Raw genomic sequence first — 26,210 nt, forward strand, 5'->3', positions numbered from 1 at the left:
CAAACTATACAAATACTTGTGGGACTACAGGTCCCAGAACAGTAACATTACTTCAGGCTTAGGCTGGCTTCAGACTTGCGCTCCTGTGCGCTGTGGATGGCTCCACCCAGGCTCCGCCTACTGCTGGCTGCGTCCAGCATTTCCCTGCATACCTATCTTTAACATTGGGAACGCAGGGACATGCATTGTATGCGGATGTGTCTGCATGCGGCGAATTGAGGTGTGCCGTACCCTCACGGAAAAGCAAAATTTTCAGCTCTTCCAGGTCCCTCTTCGACTGCTTACAATCTGGCTTCCGACCGCACCATTCCACTGAAACTGCCCTGACTAATGTCACCAATGACATACTAACTGCCAAATACAAATAACACTACTCTGTCCTCCTCCCCCTGGACCTGGCATCTGTCTTCGACACAGAGGACGATTCCCTCTTACTACAGATTCTATCATCTCTTGGCATCACAAGCTTGGCCCTATCTTGGATCTCCTTAGACCTAACAGACCAGACATTCAGCGTCTCCACTCACACACCTCACCTCACCCCCTGTCTCTCAGCATCCCCCAGATTTTTCTGTCTCTCTGAGATTTGAAGTTGCAAAAATCAAATGACTGATCCGCTCTTCTGAGCAGAAATCAGATGTGTACAGGTGCTTACTAAGCATAGCCATCTCAAATATAATTAACATCAAATATGAAATTTAAATTGCATTACTGCTCTAAAAAAATTGAAAAATGTACAATATTTAGAGCATAAATTGGCCAATTTATGTGCACCCGGCAGCCATGATAAGGAGGTTTTCTTTGCTAGGAATCTGCCTAATGTGAATCCTCTCTTAGACTGAAGCCTACTTTTATATGGGAAGGTAGGATCCTGCTATAATTAAAATTGCTGGTGTGCTCAGTCCAACATATATACAGTACAGACCAAAAGTTTGGACACACCTTCTCATTTAAAGATTTTTTTGTATTTTCATGACTATGAAAATTGTAATATTACACTGAAGGCATCAAAACTATGAATTAACACATGTGCAATAATATACTTAACAAAAAGGTGTGAAACAACTGAAGATATGTCTTATATTTTAGGTTCTTCAAAGTAGCCACCTTTTGCTTTAATGACTGCTTTGCACACTCTTGGCATTCTCTTGATGAGCTTCAAGAGGTAATCACCGGAAATGGTTTTCACTTCACAGGTGTGCCGTGTCAGGTTTAATAAGTGAGATTTCTTGCCTTATAAATGGGGTTGGGACCATCAGTTGTGTTGTGCAGAAGTCTGGTGGATACACAGCTGATCGTCCTACTGAATAGACTGGTAAAATTTGTCAAAGTAGCCACCTTTTGCTTTAATGACTGCTTTGCACACTCTTGGCATTCTCTTGATGAGCTTCAAGAGGTAATCACCGGAAATGGTTTTTACTTCACAGGTGTGCCCTGTCAGGTTTAATAAGTGAGATTTCTTGCCTTATAAATGTGGTTGGGACCATCAGTTGTGTTGTGCAGAAGTCTGGTGGATACACAGCTGATAGTCCTACTGAATAGACTGTTAAAATTTGTAATATGGCAGGAAAAAAGCAGCTAAGTAAAGAAAAACAAGTGGCCATCATTACTTTAAGAAATGAAGGTCAGTCAGTCTGAAAAATTGGGAAAGCTTTGAAAGTGTCCCCAAGTGCAGTCGCCAAAACCACCAAGTGCTACAAAGAAACTGGCTCACATGAGGACCGCCCCAGGAAAGGAAGACCAAGAGTCACCATTGCTTCTGAGGATAAGTTTATCCGAGTCACCAGCCTCAGAAATCGCAGGTTAACAGCAGCTCAGATAAGAGACCAGGTCAATGTCACAAAGAGTTCTAGCAGCAGACACATCTCTACAACAACTGTTAAGAGGAGACTTTGTGCAGCAGGCCTTCATGGTAAAATAGCTGCTAGGAAACCACTGCTAAGGACAGGCAACAAGCAGTAGAAACTTGTTTGGGCTAAAGAACACAAGGAATGGACATTAGACCAGTGGAAATCTGTGCTTTGGTCTGATGAGTCCAAATTTGAGATCATTGGTTCCAACCATTGTGTCTTTGTGCAATGCAGAAAAGGTGAACGGATGGACTCTACATGCCTGGTTCCCACCGTGAAGCATGGAGGAGGAGGTGTGATGTGTGGGGTGCTTTGCTGGTGACACTGTTGGGGATTTATTCAAAATTGAAGGCATACTGAACCAGCATGACTACCACAGCATCTTGCAATGGCATGCTATTCCATCCGGTTTGCATTTAGTTGGACCATCATTTATTTTTCAACAGGACAATGACCCCAAACACACCTCCAGGCTGCGTAAGGGCTATTTGACCAAGAAAGAGAGTGATGGGGTGGTACGCCAGATGACCTGGCCTCCACAGTCACCAGACCTGAACCCAATCGAGATGGTTTGGGGTGAGCTGGACCGCAGAGTGAAGGCAAAAGGGCCAACAAGTGCTAAGCATCTCTGGGAGCTCCTTCAAGATTGTTGGAAGACCATTTCCGGTGACTGCCTCTTGAAGCTCATCAAGAGAATGCCAAGAGTGTGCAAAGCAGTCATCAAAGCAAAAGGTGGCTACTTTGAAGAACCTAGAATATAAGACATATTTTCAGTTGTTTCACACTTTTTTGTTAAGTATATAATTCCACATGTGTTAATTCATAGTTTTGATGCCTTCAGTGTGAATGTACAACTTTCATAGTCATGAAAATACAGAAAAATCTTTAAATGAGAAGGTATGACCAAACTTTTGGTCTGTACTATATATATATATATATACAGTGGGGCAAAAAAGTATTTAGTCAGTCAGCAATAGTGCAAGTTCCACCACTTAAAAAGATGAGAGGCGTCTGTAATTTACATCATAGGTAGACCTCAACTATGGGAGACAAACTGAGAAAAAAAAATCCAGAAAATCACATTGTCTGTTTTTTTAAAAAAAATTTTGCATTTTATGGTGGAAAATAAGTATTTGGTCAGAAACAAACAATCAAGATTTCTGGCTCTCACAGACCTGTAACTTCTTCTTTAAGAGTCTCCTCTTTCCTCCACTCATTACCTGTAGTAATGACACCTGTTTAAACTTGTTATCAGTATAAAAAGACACCTGTGCACACCCTCAAACAGTCTGACTCCAAACTCCACTATGGTGAAGACCAAAGAGCTGTCAAAGGACACCAGAAACAAAATTGTAGCCCTGCACCAGGCTGGGAAGACTGAATCTGCAATAGCCAACCAGCTTGGAGTGAAGAAATCAACAGTGGGAGCAATAATTAGAAAATGGAAGACATACAAGACCACTGATAATCTCCCTCGATCTGGGGCTCCACACAAAATCCCACCCCGTGGGGTCAGAATGATCTCCAAGAACGGTGAGCAAAAATCCCAGAACCACGCGGGGGGACCTAGTGAATGAACTGCAGAGAGCTGGGACCAATGTAACAAGGCCTACCATAAGTAACACACTACGCCACCATGGACTCAGATCCTGCAGTGCCAGACGTGTCCCACTGCTTAAGCCAGTACATGTCCGGGCCCGTCTGAAGTTTGCTAGAGAGCATTTGGATGATCCAGAGGAGTTTTGGGAGAATGTCCTATGGTCTGATGAAACCAAACTGGAACTGTTTGGTAGAAACACAACTTGTCGTGTTTGGAGGAAAAAGAATACTGAGTTGCATCCATCAAACACCATACCTACTGTAAAGGATGGTGGTGGAAACATCATGCTTTGGGGCTGTTTCTCTGCAAAGGGGCCAGGACGACTGATCCGGGTACATGAAAGAATGAATGGGGCCATGTATCGTGAGATTTTGAGTGCAAACCTCCTTCCATCAGCAAGGGCATTGAAGATGAAACGTGGCTGGGTCTTTCAACATGACAATGATCCAAAGCACACCACCAGGGCAACGAAGGAGTGGCTTCGTAAGAAGCATTTCAAGGTCCTGGAGTGGCCTAGCCAGTCTCCAGATCTCAACCCTATAGAAAACCTTTGGAGGGAGTTGAAAGTCCGTGTTGCCAAGCGAATAGCCAAAAACATCACTGCTCTAGAGGAGATCTGCATGGAGGAATGGGCCAACATACCAACAACAGTGTGTGGCAACCTTGTGAAGACTTACAGAAAACGTTTGACCTCTGTCATTGCCAACAAAGGATATATTACAAAGTATTGAGATGAAATTTTGTTTCTGACCAAATACTTATTTTCCACCATAATATGCAAAAAAAATTATAAAAAAACAGACAATGTGATTTTCTGGATTTTTTTTTCTCAGTTTGTCTCCCATAGTTGAGGTCTACATATGATGTAAATTACAGACGCCTCTCATCTTTTTAAGTGGTGGAACTTGCACTATTGCTGACTGACTAAATACTTTTTTGCCCCACTGTATATATATATATATATATAATAATAATAAAAAAAAATTATATATATATATATATATATATATATATATATATATATATATATTTGAGAGGTATACAAATATCAAACAACTGACCATCCCTTCCAAACAGAAATCAGGGATGAGATGTGCAGTTGAGTTTACATACATGCAATTTCATGTCCATGATGCCGTCATCAGGGCTACAAAAATGCTTGACCACAGGTAGTTCTATTCTTTTTTTCTTTTATTGTGTGGCAATGAGAATTCATCCTTGCTCTAAGTTTTTCCCTGTCTCACCCACATACAGACCGTAAGTTGAATATTTGGTATATATTATTAAATACACTACATTAGATGTGATGCAGCTGAAAGTACCTGTAATCATGTAGTCCTGATGTGAACTGGAGATCTTCAGGACTACAAGATCCCAGGTACACTACGATAGATGTGATGCAGCTGAAAGTACTTAATTATATGTGACAAATGTTAAACTTGGTATCCTTATGTGGGTGAGACAGAGCAAAAGATTAGAACAAGGATGAATTATTATAGTCGCACAAAAGAAAAAAATCTACCTGTGGACAAAAATTTTGGTACCCTGATTATGGGATCATGGATGTAAAATTGCTGATATTGAAAGGTAACTTCACATCTCAAAGAGACATCTTTTCAGTTAGCCATTGTATAAACCACTGATGACTCTCAAATTTTCATATTTCTCGATATACTGTCTAACACGATACAAAGATATATTTTTCCTCCATTGTAGAAGAATTAAATTGCTGTCATGGACTAACCCCTATCTTTTTACTTGCTGTGATAGTTCTTTGATTGACTGCTCTAGATCATGTAATGTGCCTAATGTTATCCCGCACTCTAAATCTTCAGCAGTGTATTAAGTTGAATTGAAGAAATTTTAGGAAGTTTGACTGTTGGTCAATCCTACGCAGAACAATCTGCTCATCTATAGTCAGGATGTTCCAAAACTTTTGTAAAATATTTTCTTGCTGCATGACCTATCTTCTCTTGACATTAAGCTCATGGACAGATATCCTTCCTGATATTTTCCTTTAGAATTTGCTGCTATAATTCAGAATTCATTGTTTATCACCTATACCCCCGAGGGTGGTTTGCACGTTAATGACAAGGCCAATTTTTACAATTCTGACCACTGTCATTCTATGAGGTAATATCTCTGGAATGCTTCAACGAACCCCGGTGATTTTGAGATTTTTTTTCATGACATATTGTACTTCATGATAGTGGTAAAATTTATTTGGTATCACTTGTGTTCATTTGTGAAAATAATGGAAATTTGGCAAAAATTTTGAAAATGTTGCAATTTTCCAACTTTGAATTTTCATGCTCTTAAATTACAGAGATATATCACACAAAATAGTTAATAAATAACATTTCACCCATGTCTACTTTACATCAGAACAATTTTGGAATCAATTTTTTTTTTAGGAAGTTATAAGGGATAAAAGTTGACCAGTGAGTTTTCATTTTTCCAGCAAAATGTAGAAAACCATTTTTTTAGAGACCACATCACCTTTGAAGTTACTTTGGGGGGAGGGGGGGGTTTATATGATAGAAGATACCCAAAAGTTACACCATTCTAAAAATTGCACTCCTCAAGGTGCTCAAAACTAGAGTTGAGTGAATTTGTTCAGATTCGGATCCGAATATGAACGGCAGCGAACATTGTTTTTGCAATATTCGTCTAACACAGCCGAACGTCATTCGAATCAATGGGAGCAGAAATTACCGAACATGTTCGGATCCAATCAACAAACATACATTCAGCACGAATAGGGTAACAAAATGGCACGAATATGGCAAATTCATGTTTGACGGCCGAATCCGAACAAATTGGCTCAACTCTACTCAAAACCACATTAAAGAAGTTTATTTACCCTTTAGGTGCTTCATAGGAATTTTTTGAAAAAAAATTAACATTTCACTTTTTTCACAAAAAATTGATTTCAGATCCTAATTTTTTTATTTTGACAAGGGTAGCAAGAAAAAATTAACCGCAAAATTTATTGTACAATTTCTACTGAGCATGCCAATACCCCATATAAGGGAGAAAACCACTGTTTGGGTGCACAGCAGAACTCGGAAAGGAAGGACCGCCATTTGACTTTTTTAATGCAAAATTTGCTTGAACAATTGGCAAATTCCATGTTGCATTTGGAGAGCCCCTGATGTGCCAGAACATCTGAAACCTCCTATATGTGAATGTTATACCACTAAGCGGTGAAGAAATAATTACATTTTTAACATTAAAATGTTGTTTTAGCCCAGGGGTGGGGAACCTCAGGCCCCAGGACCATTTGCGGCCCTCAATTACCTTTTATCAGGCCATCAAACAGATTCTCAGGTACCGCATTCCTGGGCAAGGAGATGTATTTTGATTGCCACCAGCTCATTAATTTCTTCTTGCTCTGTTTGCACACACACGCAGTATTCTCTACTGAACACTGAAGGGCATGCAATGAAAGATTACGTCTTGAACCCAGTGCCAGAGTCAGAATGTACTTTGTGGGCGGAGTTTGTAAGATGGTGTAAAGGATGGTATAAATATCCAAATGGCCCTTTACAGAAAAAAAGATTCCTCACCCCTGTTTTAGCCCCAAGTTTTTAATTTTTCTAAGGGCTAATAGGATTTTTTTTTACAACAAACTGAGGTCAATTTTTTGCTGAGCATGCCTACATGTAGGCGGGAAATCTTTTTCAGGCACAGTGCAAAGCTTAGATGGCAAGGAGCACCAGACTTTACTGTTATGGTTTGCAGGTGAATGACCCACTGGAAGAGCTCCCCATAAGTGACCCTATTTTACACACTACACCTCTCAATGAATTCATCTAGGGGTGCAGTGAGACTATTGACACTAAGGTGTGTCACAGAATTTTATACCATTAGGAAGTGAAGAAAAAATATCTAAATTTTTTATCACCAAAATTTTGTTTTAGCCCCAAATTTTACATTTTCACAAAAGAAGTGGGTAAAAATGGCAACAAAATTTGACCCAAAATTTCTACTGAATGTGGCAATACTCCATATGTGGCTGTACAGTACTACTTAGCCATGCGGAAAGACTCTGGAGGAATGGAGCGCAATTTGCCTCCTGGAGCGCAGATTTTCCTAGAACAGTTTGCAGACTCCGTATACAGAGCCCCTAATTGCTAGAAGAGCAGAATCCCCTCTCATGTGACCCCATTATGTAAACTACTAGATGGTGGCCCGATTCTAACGCATTGTACATTGTACATAGCGCAGGCCACGTAGTATATAGGAGCCATGTAATATATAGCAAATACTACGTGGCCTGTGCTATATACTATGTGGCTGCTATATACATACATACATATTCTAGAGTACCCGATGCGTTAATACAGGCAACGCAGTATATAACACAGCCCAAACAGTATAAAACACAGCCCACCTACTATATAACACAGCCCACGCAGTATATAGCAGCCACGCAGTATATAACACAGGCGACGTAGTATATAACACAGTCGACGTAGTGTATAACACAGGCCACGCAGTATATAACACAGGGCACGTAGTATATAGCACAGCCCACGCTGTATATAACACAGCCCACGCTGTATATAACACTGCCCATTTAGTATATAGCACTGCCCTCGCAGTATATCACACAGCCCACGTAGTATATAACACTGCCCATGTAGTATATAGCACAGCCCACGCAGTATATAGCACAGCCCCCGCAGTATATCACACAGCCGCCGCAGTATATCACACAGCCCCCACAGTATATGACACTGCCCATGAGGACAACCAACCACCAGAGCAAAAAGACCTAACCCCAGAAAAAGATCACAGAGCAGGGTATACGTATTATAATCATAAATCTTTATTAGTAGTGGTGATACACATAGATAAAAGTGCACATGTTGCATAAAATAACCAGGATAAAATCTCCAAAAAAGTTATACATAACAACCAATATAGGCATAAGGTGTATCCAATAAGGAAAAATTATATATATATATATATATATATATATATATATATATATATATATATATATATATATATCAGGGCTCCAAGGGACAAACAGAGTAATACTGTGAGACAATATAGTGATAAAATGTAAAAAAAGTGACGTGAGCAAAGAATATATAAAAAATAGTAGAAAGTAACCCGTAATAGGGTTGTAGGAATAACTAGTATATACTTAAAGTGCAATATGTGCGAATGTGCAAACCTGCAAAGTAAAACAAGTGTGGGAAACTCCCACAATATAGCAAGTGCTAAACCACACAGTATAACCCGGAGAGGAGAGGGAGTATAAAAACACATATAGTGTCTGAACGCCGGAGTGGTGCGCATGCGCCTTCAGCAGTCCGCGGTCCCTGCTCCTGGCATCTCTGTGGTCTTGGCAACGCCAGGTACTTTCCTGTGCGTCCGGCCGCGTGACGCTGTGGGCGGGAACTTCTGGGCCTGCCTGTCGGCGCCTGCGCCGCCCACACAATGGCACCAGACGTCAGTATAGTATATAAACCCCTAGCTTTATACATCCATCACCCCCTGACGAAAGATCGTGAATCCGAAACGCGCGTCATGGTGCGCTTTGTTTGGATACAGTGACACCATAAGGTACAGGAGCTCCGTTATAAACTTTTCCCTATATGTGTTTTTTTACTCCCTCTCCGGGTTATACTGTGTGGTTTAGCACTTGGTATATTGTGGGAGTTTCCCACACTAGTTTTACTTTGCAGGTTTGCACATTCGCACATATTGCACTTTAAGTATATACTAGTTATTCCTACAACCCTATTACGGGTTACTTTCTACTATTTTTCCTTATTGGATACACCTTATGCCTATATTGGTTGTTATGTATAACTTTTTTGGAGATTTTATCCTGGTTATTTTATCCAACATGTGCACTTTTATCTATGTGTATCACCACTACTAATAAAGATTTATGATTATAATACGTATACCCTGCTCTGTGATCTTTTTCTGGGGTTAGGTCTTTTTGCTCTGGTGGTTGGTTGTCCTCTACTCATATGAGTGGTTTCCACTCGCTTTCTTTGTTCTCACTGGGGTTTTGTTTCAATACTTTTAATTATATTATATTTTTAAACAGATTGAATTTGCTCTTACTACCCCATTTTAGTGTTTACAATTTTTTCCATGACACTGCCCATGTAGTATATAGCACAGCCCCCGCAGTATATCACACAGCCCCCGCAGTATATCACACAGCCCCCGCAGTATATCACACAGCCCCCGCAGTATATCACACAGCCCCCGCAGTATATCACACAGCCCACGCAGTATATCACACAGCCCATGCAGTATATCACACTGCCCATGTTTTATATCACACAACCCCCGCAGTATATCACACAGCCCACGCAGTATATCACACTGCCCATGTAGTATATAGCAGCCACGCGGTATAACACACTGCCCACGTAGAATACAGCAGTGTGGGCACCATATCCCTGTTAAAAAAATAATTAAAATAAAAAATAGTTACATACCCACCCCCTAGGATTCAGCGAAGCTCCGGCGATACGCGCGCGGCTGCTGCCATCTTCTGTTCCCAGGATGCATTGCGAAATTACCCAGATGACTTAGCGGTCTCCTATCTCCTATCCTCTGCCGGGTCCCGGAATGCTGCAATCACTTTCAATCATAGCATTTAGGGGGTTAAAATGCCGGGAATGGTGTGTGACCGCTCTTGGCACTTAGTGCCGGGTGTCAGCTGTCAAAATCAGCTGACACCAGGTGGTGATCACCCACGTATAACACGTGTCCACAGGCGATCGCGATGTCATAATGATACGCCCCTGGTCAGATAGGCCCAGGGACTGGGAAGTATTAATACGACAAATGTCAGAAAGGGGTTAAACATTGATGGCAAGATGTCCTGGCCCAGATGCAGCAAAACAGGCAATGTTTTGCCATGATACAACCACCACTGTGTTTCACAGATGCCGTAATGCAGTGAGTATGACTTTTTTGTTTCCTTAGGTTGTACTCATTCTGTATAACTGAATAGAAACCATTATGATTGGTATCACAAGTGCACAAATCAGACAGGACACTTACTGACACTCAACACACATAACACTCTGCCTACACCGCAGTTGATTACACTGTAATTTTTTGAATGGACTGAAATTTTAAAGATTTAATTCAAAAGGAATGAAATCCTGAATTATAACAGGATGTTGATATCTATCGGATTAGTGTGAATCCAGGCTGCTTATCTCTGCACAAATCTATGCAATCATATCTGTTCCCAATTTTAGATATGTATTTTGTGTGGATTTTCAGGCTTAGATGGTAGACGTATATTAATACACTACAGTATGTAATATGCTATAAACCTCATAATTTTTTTCCCACAAGATATTAATTGTTTACAGTCAGAAATGAGGATGAGATTGAATCAACAAAACTGGTATACACACAGGTGAATAAATCAAAAGGCTAGGGCTACATGGCAAGGGCAGACATATCATTCGTGCAACGCGTGCAGCCGCTCAGGGTCCCAAGACGTAAGGGGGCACAATTCTACCTTCAAATCAGTAAGCCAGTTCTGATACAAACGCAAAGAGGGGCCCATATATTATTTTTGCACAGGGGCCTTTTGTCTGTGCCTGCCACTACATGTGGAAATATTTTGTTGCAGAACAACAATATGGAAATTCATTCTATAAAAGGTCTGTCACACATTTTAGTTTGCAATAGGTCACAACTGCCCTGAATAAATTTATAGTAGTGGCCTTTGGGTATATGTCCATGTGATTATTCCACATATATGAATGCACAGATGTCTGTAAAATGTTTGCACATTCTGCTGGTACAACCTTATTCTAATGTAATGAGTCTGGCAGGTTTATAAACTGTATAGCCCAGTGGATTTTACATTTAAAATTTGATTTTTAATTTTTTTTTTGTAATATTAACTAAAAGTAATGCAATTTGAAAATTGATGTTGCTATGTTTAAATTTTTTTGTACAGATTCCTTTATGAGCTCACAACAATACCAAATTTTTCAGAGCGAGTGTTCTGCATTTTGCTGCAAACTACAATTTCAGAGAACATTGGTCTTATGCAACGAAAGCTTGAACTTCTGCAGAAAATTTGTAAGGTCAGTCATAGTTATTTTGCCAGAATAAGTTGGTAAGAATCTGGACCAATTTGTCACCAAATAAATGTAGAGCAAGTCTCCCTGCTCCTGCAACTCTCTCAAGCCCGAGGTAAAATGCAGATTGTATGTGATACTGTAAGCTGGTTGCCGGATGCAGTAACGGACCGGAGGCAGAGCAAGGGTTACCAGGTTTCATAACAGGGGAATACTCCATGCAGGGAGGCAATGCGTTAAACAGGGGAATAAACAGTTCAGTTTGCAAAGGATATGCAGAGTTCAAAAAGAAAGGGTCAGTAAACGGCAGTTCCTGTGAAGCAGTTGTGTTCCTCAAACTGTCACTCCTGCTGGGAACTCAATAGCGCCGGCAACGGCTGGAGCGGTGTCTTTTACATGAAGGTCCTGTGGGTAACAATGCCCCATCTTCTGGCGGCAGTGGTCGGTCTTCGGTACCTTCCACTGAGCCTAGTCCATATACTGCAGTGGCTGACAAGGGTACGGGCCACAGTCCTTTGTAAGCCCAACGTGGTTATGCAAATATACACTCTGGAAAGTCAGGGTCTCCCATGAGCGGGAAAATATATGCTGGTAAGGTATGTTATGCAAGTCTATCCAGCACTCGGTTCTCTCTTTGCGGCACGTGCGCTGTACTCACAGTCATGAAGCACACAGTACCTCGATCTAACACCCGGCTTCTGTCCTGGCAATGGTCTCTCTGTAGATGGTGGGGCCCTGTTGCAGCGCCGGTACTCAGTGTGGAGGGGAAGCGGAGCGGCCCGCTCGCCTAACTGTGCCAAACTGCTCTGCTGCACGTGCTTTCCCCTTTTATATCCCCTCCCCCTTGGTAAGGAGGAAGGTTCGGATAGCTATTGCTTCACCCTGGGAACAGAGGATGCAGCCTCAACAGTTCCAGACCCAGCTTAATACAGGTACTTGCAGCCTGGTTCTCCTCCTCTTTACATTCCCCCTCTCCATTAGCTCGCCATTCCACGGGCAAGACTGTTTCATGCTCTTTTTTGTTCTTCAGAGGTGGGTCAAGAAATTCTTCCTCTTTATAATCCACAGCTGCAGGAGATATCTTAGGTACACTTTGAATCTCTTCTATTTGGTCAGAATCCCTTGGGCTAGTCGGCAGCGAACTCTCCATCTCTGGTAACGAGGCAAGTGGTTCTTCATCATCACCATCAGGAACCGTGGGAGTGAGCATTTCAGGGGCACACTTTCTCCCCTCCTTTGGGATCTTGTGGCAGGCAAGGTCGCGATATACTTCGATGGACTACTCGAGTAGGCATCCCTTCTTCCGCTCCGGGTTGAATTTCACAGACAGGGCTATTGAATCCAATTTGGCGTTCCATTTGATTTGCCTCCACGCGCCTGAGTACTGCAGACATCTCACTGTAGGTAGACGATGCCTTATCTCTCATGTCTCGGTGTCCGACGTCATGGCTCTGTCTTCTTCTGGATAAGGTTCCCCTTCGCTCACCGTACCATTTCTTCCAGGTGCAGCGTTCTCTCCAATTAGCAGAACCTTCGGGGGGGTGAGTGGATCTTCGCCATTGGCTTTCTCTTGTGGGGCAACTTCTTGACAGGTGCCCCATTCTTCCACATGTCCAACACCCACTTCTGCATTTGTCTGGTGGACGCTTTGGTCTGGATCGCTGTCCTCACCGAGAGGCATACCCCCTCTGTAGTCGCTCTTCACACCAGGATCTGGAAGTAAATTTGGGGGCTGCTGTTGGAGTTTCTCTTATGCTCCACATCTCTACTCTAAAGTCTTTCTTCTCTTGACGTAAGTTACCCCGGAGTATGGGAGTGGACATCAAGGCAGCAGCAAGGACTTCCTTCAGGCTCTCGATTTCATCCCAGATTTTCTGTATTCCCTGCCGTAATTTGCGGAATCACTCCTGCTCTTCCTCGTTCGGAGTAAGTACTTCGTGGTTGTGGGCCATCCTTGTCAAGGCTGTGGTCCCATACCGCTACTCCCTTTTGCGCGCCTCTGCCCCATCTCTGAAAAAGTCATGCGCGGGTTAGCTCGCAGGCGCTCATGCAAGGCTTGCTTAAGCAACGCACCTCTACAGCCTGTCACTAGCTGGTCTCGCAGCACTATGTCAGGGGGTCCTATGCCTATGCCATCTAGCTTTACCATTGCAGTGTGGATCTCCTGCAGTGTGTTCATGTACTGGGTCATGAACTCCCCTTCCCTTTGGACACGGCATAAAAAACGTATGCGCAGTTCTCAGACATCCGCGGAGTCTCCCTGCATCTCTTCTAATATCTGTAGCATCTTGTTAAATTACTGGTACAGATGTAATTACAACATGACTTTCAAACAACATTGTCCTGCCATGACACATGTCCAATATCTGAATCAAAAAAGGCAGCAAATTGGTCCCGCATGTGACCAACGGCTGCAGTTGACAGCAGCATGTGATGCTGGAAATCGGGCAGTGGGTGTGCAACTGGTTCATCCAGTTCAATGTTGGGTTGCTCCTTAACCATTATATAATTGTGCAGAACCACACAGGCTTTGACCACCTCGTCGACTGTTTCCACTTTTAGATTTAAAGCTGATGCAAGAATGTGCCATTTAGTGACCAGAATGCCAAAGGTACACTCTACTGTTCTTCGGGCCCTGGTCAGTCTGTAGGTAAAGATCCTTCTAGTGTGGTTCAAGTCCCGACTGGAATATGGCTTCAGTAGATTTTCACACATCTGGAAGGCCTCATCCCCAACCATAACAAATGGCATCGGTGGACCTTGAGTGTTGGGGAGAGGTTGTGGCGGTGGAAAATTGAAATTGTTGCCATACACACAGTGGCTCATATCCGAGTTCTTGAAAGTCTGGGAATCATTGCCACGGCCAAAAGCTTCAATGTCCACAGCGATGAAGCGACAGTTCGCATCGGCTATTGCCATGAGCACCACAGAAAAATATTTTTTGTAATTGAAGTACTCCGATCCTGTCCTGGCTGGTTTGATAATGCCAATGTGCTTTCCATCCACCGCTCCTAAACAGTTGGGGAAATCACACACATTCCAGAATTTTTCCGCAATTTCAAGCCACATATCCATGGTGGGTAGGGGTATAAACTCATCCCGGAGTACATTCCACAAAGCCCGGCAGGTGTCCGCAACTATTCCGGACAGGGTGGATATTCCAAGCCGGTATTGGAAGTGGAGGGATGATAAACTCTCTCCGGTGGCCAGAAATCTGGAAGAAAAACAAACACAAAAAAAACATTACAATCTATTCTTTTTATGGTGTGGTTACGATAAAAAAAGAAAGGAAAATACACAAAAAATACATGTCAGAAAACACTAAATTTGTACTGTCATTGGTTTAGATTTTGAACGTACCTTAATGTAACCAGCAGACGTTCCTCGGGTGGAATCGCTCTATGGAGCTGGGTGCATTGTCGCCGTATGGCTCCTTGGACACGAGAAAGCAAATCCCGGAACGAGTCTTGCAACATTCGTGTGTATTCCTGGAATTTCTCCGGGTTGGCATTAAGCTCGGCATAGAGCGTATGATAGGCTCCACGGCTCTCACGTAGTTCGATTATGGGGTGCCTCCAAAAATGCCTATGTTGTCTCCTTCTCCATCTTTCGCAATTTCTGTCTTGCTCCCAAGCAAAAGCACAGGCAAGAAACAGCTTGAAGCTGAAATCCAGGTTGAAATAAAAGCTCTCCAAGTGAAGATCCATCATGACACAGGATACAGTAGCAAACTGTTAAAATTTCAGTAGCCCTAGGGTCTATATAAAGAGATCCCATCATACACGCCCTCTGTAGTCCCATTGGCGGTGTCTAGTTATCTTGATTTTTCTCTTGTGAAATTTCTCATCATGCGCACCAAAAACGCAAACGCAGGAAAAAACGCATGTAAGCGCGTACAAACGCAGCTTTTTTTTAACCGCATGCGACAATGCATGCGTCTAAAAAACGCTGCGTTTGTACGCGTTTATATGCGTTTTTTCCACCACTTGCGGATGCATTTTAAACGCTGCGGATTTAAACGCAAATGTGAAACTAGCCTTAGGCATTACAGTGACTCACTGGCAATCACTGCATGCTTATTGGTTGTGAAACAGGCACCAAAGATGTGGGGCAGGGATTTGAGTTTAAATTCGAGCGTCGCCCATTGCTCGCTGAGTAACGAGCAAATCCGAGCACCCAGATGCTCGAGTGATAATCGACTATCACTGAGCACGTTTGCTCATCCCTTCTCTTCAGTCATTGGTTGAACAAACTGTCTTTTGTTACAGCAAAATATTTCACATTTTGACTCATCAGTACAGAGCACCAGCTTCCATTTTCTGCACTACAATTGCTATGTTTTCATGCATAGTTCAGTAATTTAACCTTATTTTGTCTGCTGTTCTTCCATGAAGACCACTTCTGGGAAGACTTCACCTAAAAGTAAATGGGTATTCATGGGTTCCCACTGGTGGCTGTCAGTCCTGAGATGGTTGCAGAAAAACTTGGGAGTGCACACACTATTTACTATGAGGTACTTTGGAATGGGAGTGGGTTCCACAGATAAAAGGAGAAATATTTACTGCCCACTAGTTTCTTGCAAAGGTGAAATAGTCTTACTAATGTACAAAAGATGCTCATGGATTGCAACAAAAAGTGATGTTTCGATTCCGGGGAATCTTTTTCAAACAGTCGCTGTCTCAGGCTTACCGCGACAGAGAGGAGCCAGAAGACCGCTGTGTCTGACTTCTCCTGCTCCTGCACTGGGTAGAAGCACTTCACCTTCATATTAAACAGTGTACATTTCTTTGGACAGGGGTTAATCTTCTCTGTTGAGAGCTCCAGGAGCTAAAGGCCCCTTCACATTTAGCGACGCTGCAGCGATACCGACAACGATCCGGATCGCTGCAGCGTCGCTGTTTGGTCGCTGGAGAGCTGTCACACAGACCGCTCTCCAGCGACCAACGATGCCGGTAACCAGGGTAAACATCGGGTAACTAAGCGCAGGGCCGCGCTTAGTAACCCGATGTTTACCCTGGTTACCATGCTAAAAGTAAAAAAAAACAAACGCTACATACTTACCTACCGCTGTCTGTCCTCCAGCGCTGCGCTCTGCTTCTCTGCTCTCCTCCTGTACTGTCTGGGAGCCGGAAAGCAGAGCGGTGACGTCACCGCTCTGCTTTCCGGCTCACAGCCAGTACAGGAGGAGAGCAGAGCGCAGCGCTGGAGGACAGACAGCAGTAGGTAAGTATGTAGCGTTTGTTTTTTTTTTACTTTTAGCATGGTAACCAGGGTAAACATCGGGTTACTAAGCGCGGCCCTGCGCTTAGTTACCCGATGTTTACCCTGGTTACCAGTGAAGACATCGCTGGATCGGTGTCACACACGCCGATCCAGCGATGTCAGCAGGGAGTCCAGCGACGAAATAAAGTTCTGGACTTTATTCAGCGACCAACGATCTCCCAGCAGGGGCCTGATCGTTGGTCGCTGTCACACATAACGATTTCATTAACGATATCGTTGCTACGTCACAAATAGCAACGATATCGTTAACAATATCGTTATGTGTGAAGGTACCTTAAGGCTCTCAGCTGTGCACTGTTAGCCACTACCATCTCCTATATATACTGGGTCCTGGAGTTGTTGTTGTTGGTTATTTGAGTAGGTGGTTGGTGGATCTATCTGTGACTGTTGCTAGGTTTTGAGTGTGTGATAATTCCCTTTCTTCTCCATTTTTGTCTTGACCCCATCCTCAACAACTCGGTGCATACTTCTGTTATATGTGTGTGTATCTTTTCTTTACCCCTGTTTGTATTACCTTGTTAGTCTGGTTGGTGGATTACAGTACACTACTACTCCCCTCTTCCCTGGGTAGGGGGAAGGGTACAGACTGAGGGTGGCAAGGTACATGGCCCCGGCATCTTCACCATCAGAAGTAACCTGGGAAACAGGGCGAGCTAGGATACCCCTAGCATTAGGGACCGAGAAGGAGTCCCTGGTCCTTTGACACCTAACAACAGAGTCGTGACAATCGGCTTTTGAAGTCGCAGGAGATAGGACATCTCATACGGTGCTATACAACACATGGTATTCTTATTTGATGCCACCGCTAAACATGTTCTGATTGTGATTCGAAAGGGAAGTAGTCATAATGTGTCTTTCATTCGCTGCACCTAAGTTTCCATGGCTGGCCATTACGTCTACGTTTCACAACTTCGCCTGTTTGTTGCTGCATCTTCAAAAGAGCTTGAACATTACATCTTGAAACCCCAGTCTGCTTTGAAATAATTGCCTTAGGCCAGGTTCACACTTGCATGTGGCTGGTCTGCGGATGGCTGCGTACGTCCTCCCTTAGGCTCTGCCTATGCTCCCCCTACTTCCGAATGCATCCTGCGTCATCCTGCGTACCTATCTTTAACATTGGGTATGCAGGGACATGTGTTTTATTCAGATGCATGTGGATGCGGCGTTTTGACATGCACGCCGACCGCACAGGAATGCAAAAGTTGGTCCGTAGACCAGCCACACGCAAGTGTGAACTTAGCCTTAGAGACATTTTGCTGGTGGAGTGTAACTACCTTATGTTTTGTTCATGTGCTTAATCTTGTCATGGTGTATCACCTGTGACATGAAGAATAGAGTCCTGGAATTGCTAATATTACCCCACAGAGCTCTGATCTCAACATCATCAAAACTGTTTGGGATTGTATAAAGAGACCTTCCGTCCTACTGTGGTTAGTTCTCCAGGATATTTAAAACAACCTCCCTGCTGAGTTCCTTCAAAAACTACTGTATGTACTTAGAAGAGTTGATGCTGTTTTGGCAATTTTGAAGGCATGGAGTACAGATGATAATGATACCAAATATTGATTTGGCTTAGATATTTCTTTTGTTAATTTACTATGAATTTTGAATCATAATTACGGTAATTAATAAAAACAAATGATGAACACTTCTATTTTTTAAAGCTCTCGCACTTTGCTGCATTTTTTGCATACATGCATAAAACTTTTGTATATACTGGGACATGACCAGAGGAAAACTGCTTGAAGGCATAGCTCTTGAACGCCTTGGAATCAGCGAAACTGCATCGCTGTCACAGTACGTCTGGGCAATGCATGACTTTCACTCACACGGTCAGCAATTTCTCCTACAGTGCAATCTTCACTCACGTTCTCACGTGTTCACATTTCTCTATAGTACCTAGTCCTCCTCCTTCTCCTCAAGGGTAAAAGGATGGGGGATGGGTGCAGCCAGCATCTGCTCTCTATATACTTACATTCATTTAATTAACTAACAGTTTTCTTTTCTTGACTTCTGATCTCCCTGGGATTTGAACCTCCAACTTGTAACATTGAAGGTACTAGCAGCATTGAAAAGAACAGGATAATTTTCTATACTTGAATGTGCATTATAGTCTGGTTCCTTACAAGCTTAGGTATCCTTCACACATCCTGGTATTTCTGGTACTGGAATAACGTACCACCGTTCATGCTGATAAGCCAATGTCACACGGATGGATTACGTTGTATGACACTATGGATTCTTTCCACTTCTGTCAGGTGAGGGATATTGTTGTTTTTTATTTTTGTATTTTTTCAAGGGACAGTGGCTTCAGGGGATTTGGTGTTAAGGGGAGTATAGTGTGTTTTTCTATGTTATTCTTCTTTGTACATTTAGACAGCAGGTGCTAAATACAACTCTCAACATTGTCCTCTGCTCAGGGTCTATGTGTGTAAGTGTCTCAGATACGTGTGAAAACTGTCACCACAGGTACTGGAGACACTGACATATCAAGTGGGCCTTAAATGTACTAGTATATAGAACTAAGTCTCTATATATCAGACTTTTATCCCTAGAATCCCTAAGATTTTTTTTCATATAAAATTACTGCAACATTATGACAATTAAATAATGACAAGTAAAGTAAAAGCTCTTATTAATATGTGTTTAAAGCTCCATATAGAAGCCTATAAAGCAAAAAAAACCAAAACAGCATAGTTCAGCAGCAGTTTTCATGAAATCAAAATGAATGTGATTTCATGAAAATTACTGCCCACTATGCTTCTCAAGATACTGTTGATCCATTACTATACGTATCAAGATCGTGTTGAACTGTTAAAGGTTTCGGTGCCATTTTATTATTTTTTTCTCAATAGGACTCCTATTGGGAACCTGAAAAAAACATTAACCCCTTCCCGACCCATGACGCCACCTAGGCGTCATGAAAGTCGGTGCCAATCCGACCCATGACGCCTATGTGGCGTCATGGAAAGATCGCGTCCCTGCAGATAGGGTGAAAGGGTTAACTCCCATTTCACCCGATCTGCAGGGACAGGGGGAGTGGTAGTTTAGCCCGGGGGGGGGGGTGGCTTTACCCCCTCGTGGCTACGATCGCTCTGATTGGCAGTTTCACTTTCAACAGCCAATCAGAGCGATTTGTAATATTTCACCTATTATAATGGGTGAAATATTACAATCCAGCCATGGCCGATGCTGCAATATCATCGGCCATGGCTGGAAATACTAATGTGCCCCCACCCCACCCCACCGATCGCCCCCCCCAGCCCCCCAATCTGGCCGGTACACTGCTCCGGCTCCCCTCCATCCAGTGCTCCGCTCTCCCCCGTGCTCTTGTCCGCTCCCCCGTGCTCCAATCACCCCCCCGTGCTCCAATCACCCCCCCTGCATTCCGATCCACCCCCCCCCGTGCTCCGTTCCACCCCCCCATGCTCCGTTCCAGCCCCCCCGTGCTCCGTTCCACGCCCCCCATGCTCCGTTGCACGCCTGCCGCGCTCCGATTCCCCCCCCGTGCTCCGACTCCCCCCCCGTGGTCCCCCCCCACCCCATCATACTTACCGATCCTGCCGGGGTCCCGTCCGTCTTCTCCCTGGGCGCCGCCATCTTCCAAAATGGCGGGCGCATGCGCAGTGCGCCCGCCGAATATGCCGGCCGGCAGATTCGTTCCAAAGTGCATTTTGATCACTGAGATAGATTATATCTCAGTGATCAAAATAAAAAAAATAATAAATGACCCCCCCCCCCCCCTTTGTCACCCCCATAGGTAGGGACAATAAAAAAATAAAGAAATTTTTTTTTTTCCACTAATGTTAGAATAGGGTTAGGGTTAGGGGTAGGGTTAGGGGTAGGGTTAGGGGTAGGGCTAGGGTTAGGGCTAGGGGTAGGGTTAGGGGTAGGGTTAGGGTTAGGGCTAGGGGTAGGGTTAGGGCTAGGGGTAGGGCTAGGGTTAGGGTTAGGGCTAGGGTTAGGGTTTCGGTATGTGCACACGTATTCTGGTCCTCTGCGGATTTTTCCGCTGCGGATTTGATAAATCCGCAGTGCTAAACCGCTGCGGATTTATGGCGGATTTACCGCGTTTTTTTCTGCGCATTTCACTGCAGTTTTACAATTGCGATTTTCTATTTGAGCAGTTGTAAAACCGCTGCGGAATCCGCACAAAGAAGTGACATGCTGCGGAATGTAAACCGCTGCGTTGCCGTGCAGTTTTTCCGCAGCATGTGTACAGCGATTTTTGGTTCCCACAGGTCTACATTGAACTGTAAACTCATGGGAAACTGCTGCGGATTGGCCGCTGCGGATTCGCAGCAGTATTCCATCAGGTTTACAGTACCATGTAAACATATGAAAAACCAAATCCGCTGTGCCCATGGTGCAGAAAATACCGCGCGGAAACGCTGCGTTGTATTTTCCGCAGCATGTCAATTCTTTGTGCGGATTCCGCGGCGTTTTACACCTGTTCCTCAATAGGAATCCGCAGGTGAAATCCGCACAAAAAACACTGGAAATCCGCCGAAAATCCGCAGGTAAAACTCAGTGCCTTTTACCCGCGGATTTTTCAAAAATGGTGCGGAAATATCTCACACGAATCCGCAACGTGGGCACATAGCCTTAGGGTTAGGGTTGGAATTAGGGTTGTGGTTAGGGTTGTGATTAGGGTTATGTCTACAGTTGGGATTAGGGTTAGGGGTGTGTTGGGGTTAGTGTTGGAGGTAGAATTGAGGGGTTACCACTGTTTAGGCACATCAGGGGTCTCCAAACGCAACATGGCGCCACCATTGATTCCAGCCAATCTCGTATTCAAAAAGTCAAATGGTGCTCCCTCACTTCCGAGCCCTGACGTGTGCCCAAACAGTGGTTTACCCCCACATATCAGTGTACTCAGGATAAACTGCGCAACAATTACTGGGGTCCAATTTCTCCTGTTACCCTTGTGAATCTAAAAAAATGCTTGCTAAAACATCATTTTTGAGGAAAGAAAAATGATTTTTTATTTTCACGGCTCTGCGTTGTAAACGTCTGTGAAGCACTTGGGGGTTCAAAGTGCTCACCACATATCTAGATAAGTTCCTTGGAGGGTCTAGTTTCTAAAATTTGGTCACTTGTGGGGGTTTCTACTGTTTAGGCACACCAGGGGCTCTGCAAACGCAATGTGACGCCCGCAGACCATTCCATCAAAGTCTGCATTTCAAAAGTCACTACTTCCCTTCTGAGCCCCGACGTGTGCCCAAACAGTGGTTTACCCCCACACATGGGGTATCAGCGTACTCAGGAGAAACTGGACAACAACTATTGGGGTCCAATTTCTCCTTTTACCCTTGGGAAAATAAAAAATTCTGGGCTAAATAATTATTTTTGAGGAAAGAAAACGTATTTATTATTTTCACGGCTCTGCATTATAAACTTCTATGAAGCACTTGGGGGTTCAAAGTGCTCACCACACATCTAGATAAGTTCCTTTCGGGGTCTAGTTTCCAAAATGGGGTCACTTGTGGGGGGTTTCTACTGTTTAGGCACATCAGGGGCTCTGCAAACGTAACGTGACGCCCGCAGAGCATTCCATCAAAGTCTGCATTTCAAAACGTCACTACTTCACTTCCGAGCCCCAACGTGTGCCCAAACAGTGGTTTACCCCCACATATGGGGTATCACCGTACTCCGGAGAAACTGGACAACAAATATTGGTGTCAAAATTCTCCTGTTACCCTTGGGAAAATTAAAAAATTCTGGGCTAAATAATTATTTTTGAGGAAAGAAAACGTATTTATTATTTTCACGGCTCTGCATTATAAACTTCTATGAAGCACTTGGGGGTTCAAAGTGCTCACCACACATTTAGATAAGTTCCTTTGGGGGTCTAGTTTCCAAAATGGGGTCATTTGTGGGGGGTTTCTACTGTTAAGCCACATCAGGGGCTCTGCAAACGCAACGTGACGCCCACAGAGCATTCCATCAAAGTCTGCATTTCAAAACGTCACTACTTCACTTCCGAGCCCCGGCATGTGCCCAAACAGTGATTTACCCCCACATATGGGGTATCAGCGTACTCAGGAGAAACTGGACAACAACTTTTGGGGTCAAATTTCTCCTGTTACCCTTTGTAAAATAAAAAATTGCAGGCTAAAAGATCATTTTTGAGAAAATAATTTTTTATTTTTATTTTCATGGCTCTGCGTTATAAACTTCTGTGAAGCACTTGGGGGTTCAAAGTCCTCACCACACATCTAGATTAGTTCCTTTGGGGGTCTAGTTTCCAAAATGGGGTCATTTCTGAGGGATCTCCAATGTTTAGGCACACAGGGGCTCTCCAAACGTGACATGGTGTCCGCTAATGATTGGAGCTAATTTTCCATTTAAAAAGCCAAATGGCGTGCCATCCCTTCCGAGCCCTGCCGTGCGCCCAAACAGTGGTTTACCCCCACATATGGGGTATCAGCGTACTCAGGACAAACTGGACAACAATATTTGGGGTCCAGTTTCTCCTATTATCCTTGGCAAAATAGGAAATTCCAGGCTAAAAAATCATTTTTGAGGAAAGAAAAATTATTTTTTATTTTCATGGCTCTGCGTTATAAACTTCTGTGAAGCACCTGGGGGTTTAAAGTGCTCAATATGCATCTAGATAAGTTCCTTGGGGGGTCTAGTTTCCAAAATGGGGTCACTTGTGGGGGAGCTCCAATGTTTAGGCACACAGGGGCTCTCCAAACGCGACATGGTGTCCGCTAACAATTGGAGCTAATTTTCCATTCAAAAATTCAAATGGCGCGCCTTCCCTTCTGAGCCCTGCCGAGTGCCCAAACAGTGGTTTACCCCCACATATGAGGTATCGGCGTACTCGGGAGAAATTGCCCAACAAATTTTATGATCCATTTTATCCTACTGCCCATGTGAAAATGAAAAAATTGAGGCGAAAAGAATTTTTTTGTGAAAAAAAAGTACTTTTTCATTTTTACAGATCAATTTGTGAAGCACCTGAGGGTTTAAAGTGCTCACTAGGCATCTAAATAAGTTCCTTGGGGTGTCTAGTTTCCAAAATGGGGTCACTTGTGGGGGAGCGCCAATGTTTAGGCACACAGGAGCTATCCAAACGCGACATGGTGTCCGCTAACGATGGAAATAATTTTTCATTCAAAAAGTCAAATGGCGCTCCTTCCCTTCCGAGCCTTACCATGTGCCCAAACAGTGGTTTACCCCCACATATGAGGTATTGGTGTACTCAGGAGAAATTGCCCAACACATGTTAGGATCCATTTTATCCTGTTGCCCATGTGAAAATGAAAAAATTGAGGCTAAAAGAATTTTTTTGTGAAAAAAAAGTACTTTTTCATTTTTACGGATCAATTTGTGAAGCACCTGGGGGTTCAAAGTGCTCACTGTGCATCTAGATAAGTTCCTTGGGGCGTCTAGTTTCCAAAATGGGGTCACTTGTAGGGGAGCTCCAATTTTTAGGCACACGGGTGCTCTCCAAACGTGACATGGTGTCCCCTAAAGAGTGGAGCCAATTTTTGATTAAAAAAGTCAAATGGCGCTCCTTCCCTTCCAAGCCCTGCCGTGCGCCCAAACAGTGGTTTACCCCCACATATGAGGTATCAGCGTACTCAGGACAAATTGGACAACAACTTTCGTGGTTCAGTTTCTCCTTTTACCATTGGGAAAATAAAAAAATTGTTGCTAAAAGATAATTTTTGTGACTAAAAAGTTAAATGTTCATTTTTTCCTTCCATGTTGCTTCTGCTGCTGTGAAGCACCTGAAGGGTTAATAAACTTCTTGAATGTGGTTTTGAGTACCTTGAGGGGTGCAGTTTTTAGAATGGTGTCACTTTTGGGTATTTTCAGCCATATAGACCCCTCAAACTGACTTCAAATGTGAGGTGGTCCCTAAAAAAAATGGTTTTGTAAATTTCGTTGTAAAAATGACAAATCGCTGGTCAAATTTTAACCCTTATAACTTCCTAACAAAAAAAAATTTTGTTTCCAAAATTGTGCTGATGTAAAGTAAACATGTGGAAAATGTTATTTATTAACTATTTTGTGTCACATATCTCTCTGGTTTAACAGAATAAAAATTCAAAATGTGAAAATTGCGAAATTTTCAAAATTTTTGCCAAATTTCCGTTTTTATCACAAATAAACGCAGAATTTATTGACCTAAATTTACCACTAACATGAAGCCCAATATGTCACGAAAAAACAATCTCAGAACCGCTAGGATCCGTTGAAGCGTTCCTGAGTTATTACCTCATAAAGGGACACTGGTCAGAATTGCAAAAAACGGCAAGGTCTTTAATGTCAAAATAGGCTGGGTCATGAAGGGGTTAAAAAGCATGTAAAAACAATTGTTTTTTTAAGTGCAAAATTAAAGCTTTTCTGTACTGTGAAAAAAAAACTGGTTTCAATCTGCCAAAAAACACATCAAATAAGGGGGCCAAATAAGGGGGCAAAAAAATGCTGCAAAAACCACAGAATATTGATAGTGTAGTTTAGTGCAAACACCCTCAGAAAGCATGCTGAAAAAATGCAGTATTTATGATACGTGAGCAGACCCTTACTGACTTATTTGGCAAAATAGCACTTAACCCCTTATTGACCGCTGATACGCCTTTTAACAGCGACCATTAAGGGGCCTTATTCCTCAGCGACAGTTTTTAACGGCACTGAGGAATAAGTGAATAGCACTGCCCCATGGCTGAAATTCCCATGAGTGACAGCTGTACATGACAGCTGACAAACTATGGTATCGGTCACAGCCAGTTTTGAAACTGATCGGGGCTGATTAACCCCTAAATTTCTGCTGTCAATCATGACCGCCATATCTAAGTGGATAAAAGGGGGTTAAAAGACCCCTTGTGGCAGGATCAACCCCTTGCGATCGTAATTGAGGGTGCCGATCGTTGTCATGGTACCCTGAGGTCATCTGATGACCCTAGGATACTGCTGTAAGCAGGGTCTCACAGGCTCTGTTAGGCCTCTTTCACACTTCCGTCGTCTGGCGGCCATCACAATCCGTCTGTGCGCTGTATTGACGGATGCGTCAAAAATAGTGTAAAACGGATGCAATGGATACAGTTTTTCAACAGATCCTCTAGACGGTTTTGTCGAAAAACTGGATCCGTTACATCCATCTTATCCGTTTTTTTCATCCATTTCATCTGTGTTTTTTGTCGGATCCGTTTTCCATACCTCCAAATGGGAGGCTCCCAAATGTTATTGGCTACTGGAAAATTATGGAAAGCTATATATTGAGTGTTTTAACACCCCATCTTTGACAGGGTTTAGAGAAAATGGCAGAAATAGAAGGAGTTCTAGCAAATATTGTGACCATCTATGCATCTATCTATCAGGCAGGCTGCTGGCAGGCTTCTTGCTTGTATGCTTCTTGCTGGCACATTGAGG

General features: G+C 43.3%; 1 protein-coding gene across 1 annotated transcript in view; it reads left to right on the forward strand.

Annotated features, from left to right (window-relative positions):
* Positions 1 to 26,210, forward strand: part of FMN2 (formin 2) — a 528,461-nt gene that overhangs the window by 242,560 nt on the left and 259,691 nt on the right. Inside the window, exon 10 of the mRNA XM_069769445.1 lies at positions 11,417 to 11,546. Coding sequence (XP_069625546.1) covers positions 11,417 to 11,546 — 130 coding nt within the window. The remainder of the gene's footprint in view (positions 1 to 11,416; positions 11,547 to 26,210) is intronic.

This window comes from Ranitomeya imitator, chromosome 5 (genome assembly GCF_032444005.1).
Source record: "Ranitomeya imitator isolate aRanImi1 chromosome 5, aRanImi1.pri, whole genome shotgun sequence".
NCBI classification, from domain to species: domain Eukaryota; kingdom Metazoa; phylum Chordata; class Amphibia; order Anura; family Dendrobatidae; genus Ranitomeya; species Ranitomeya imitator.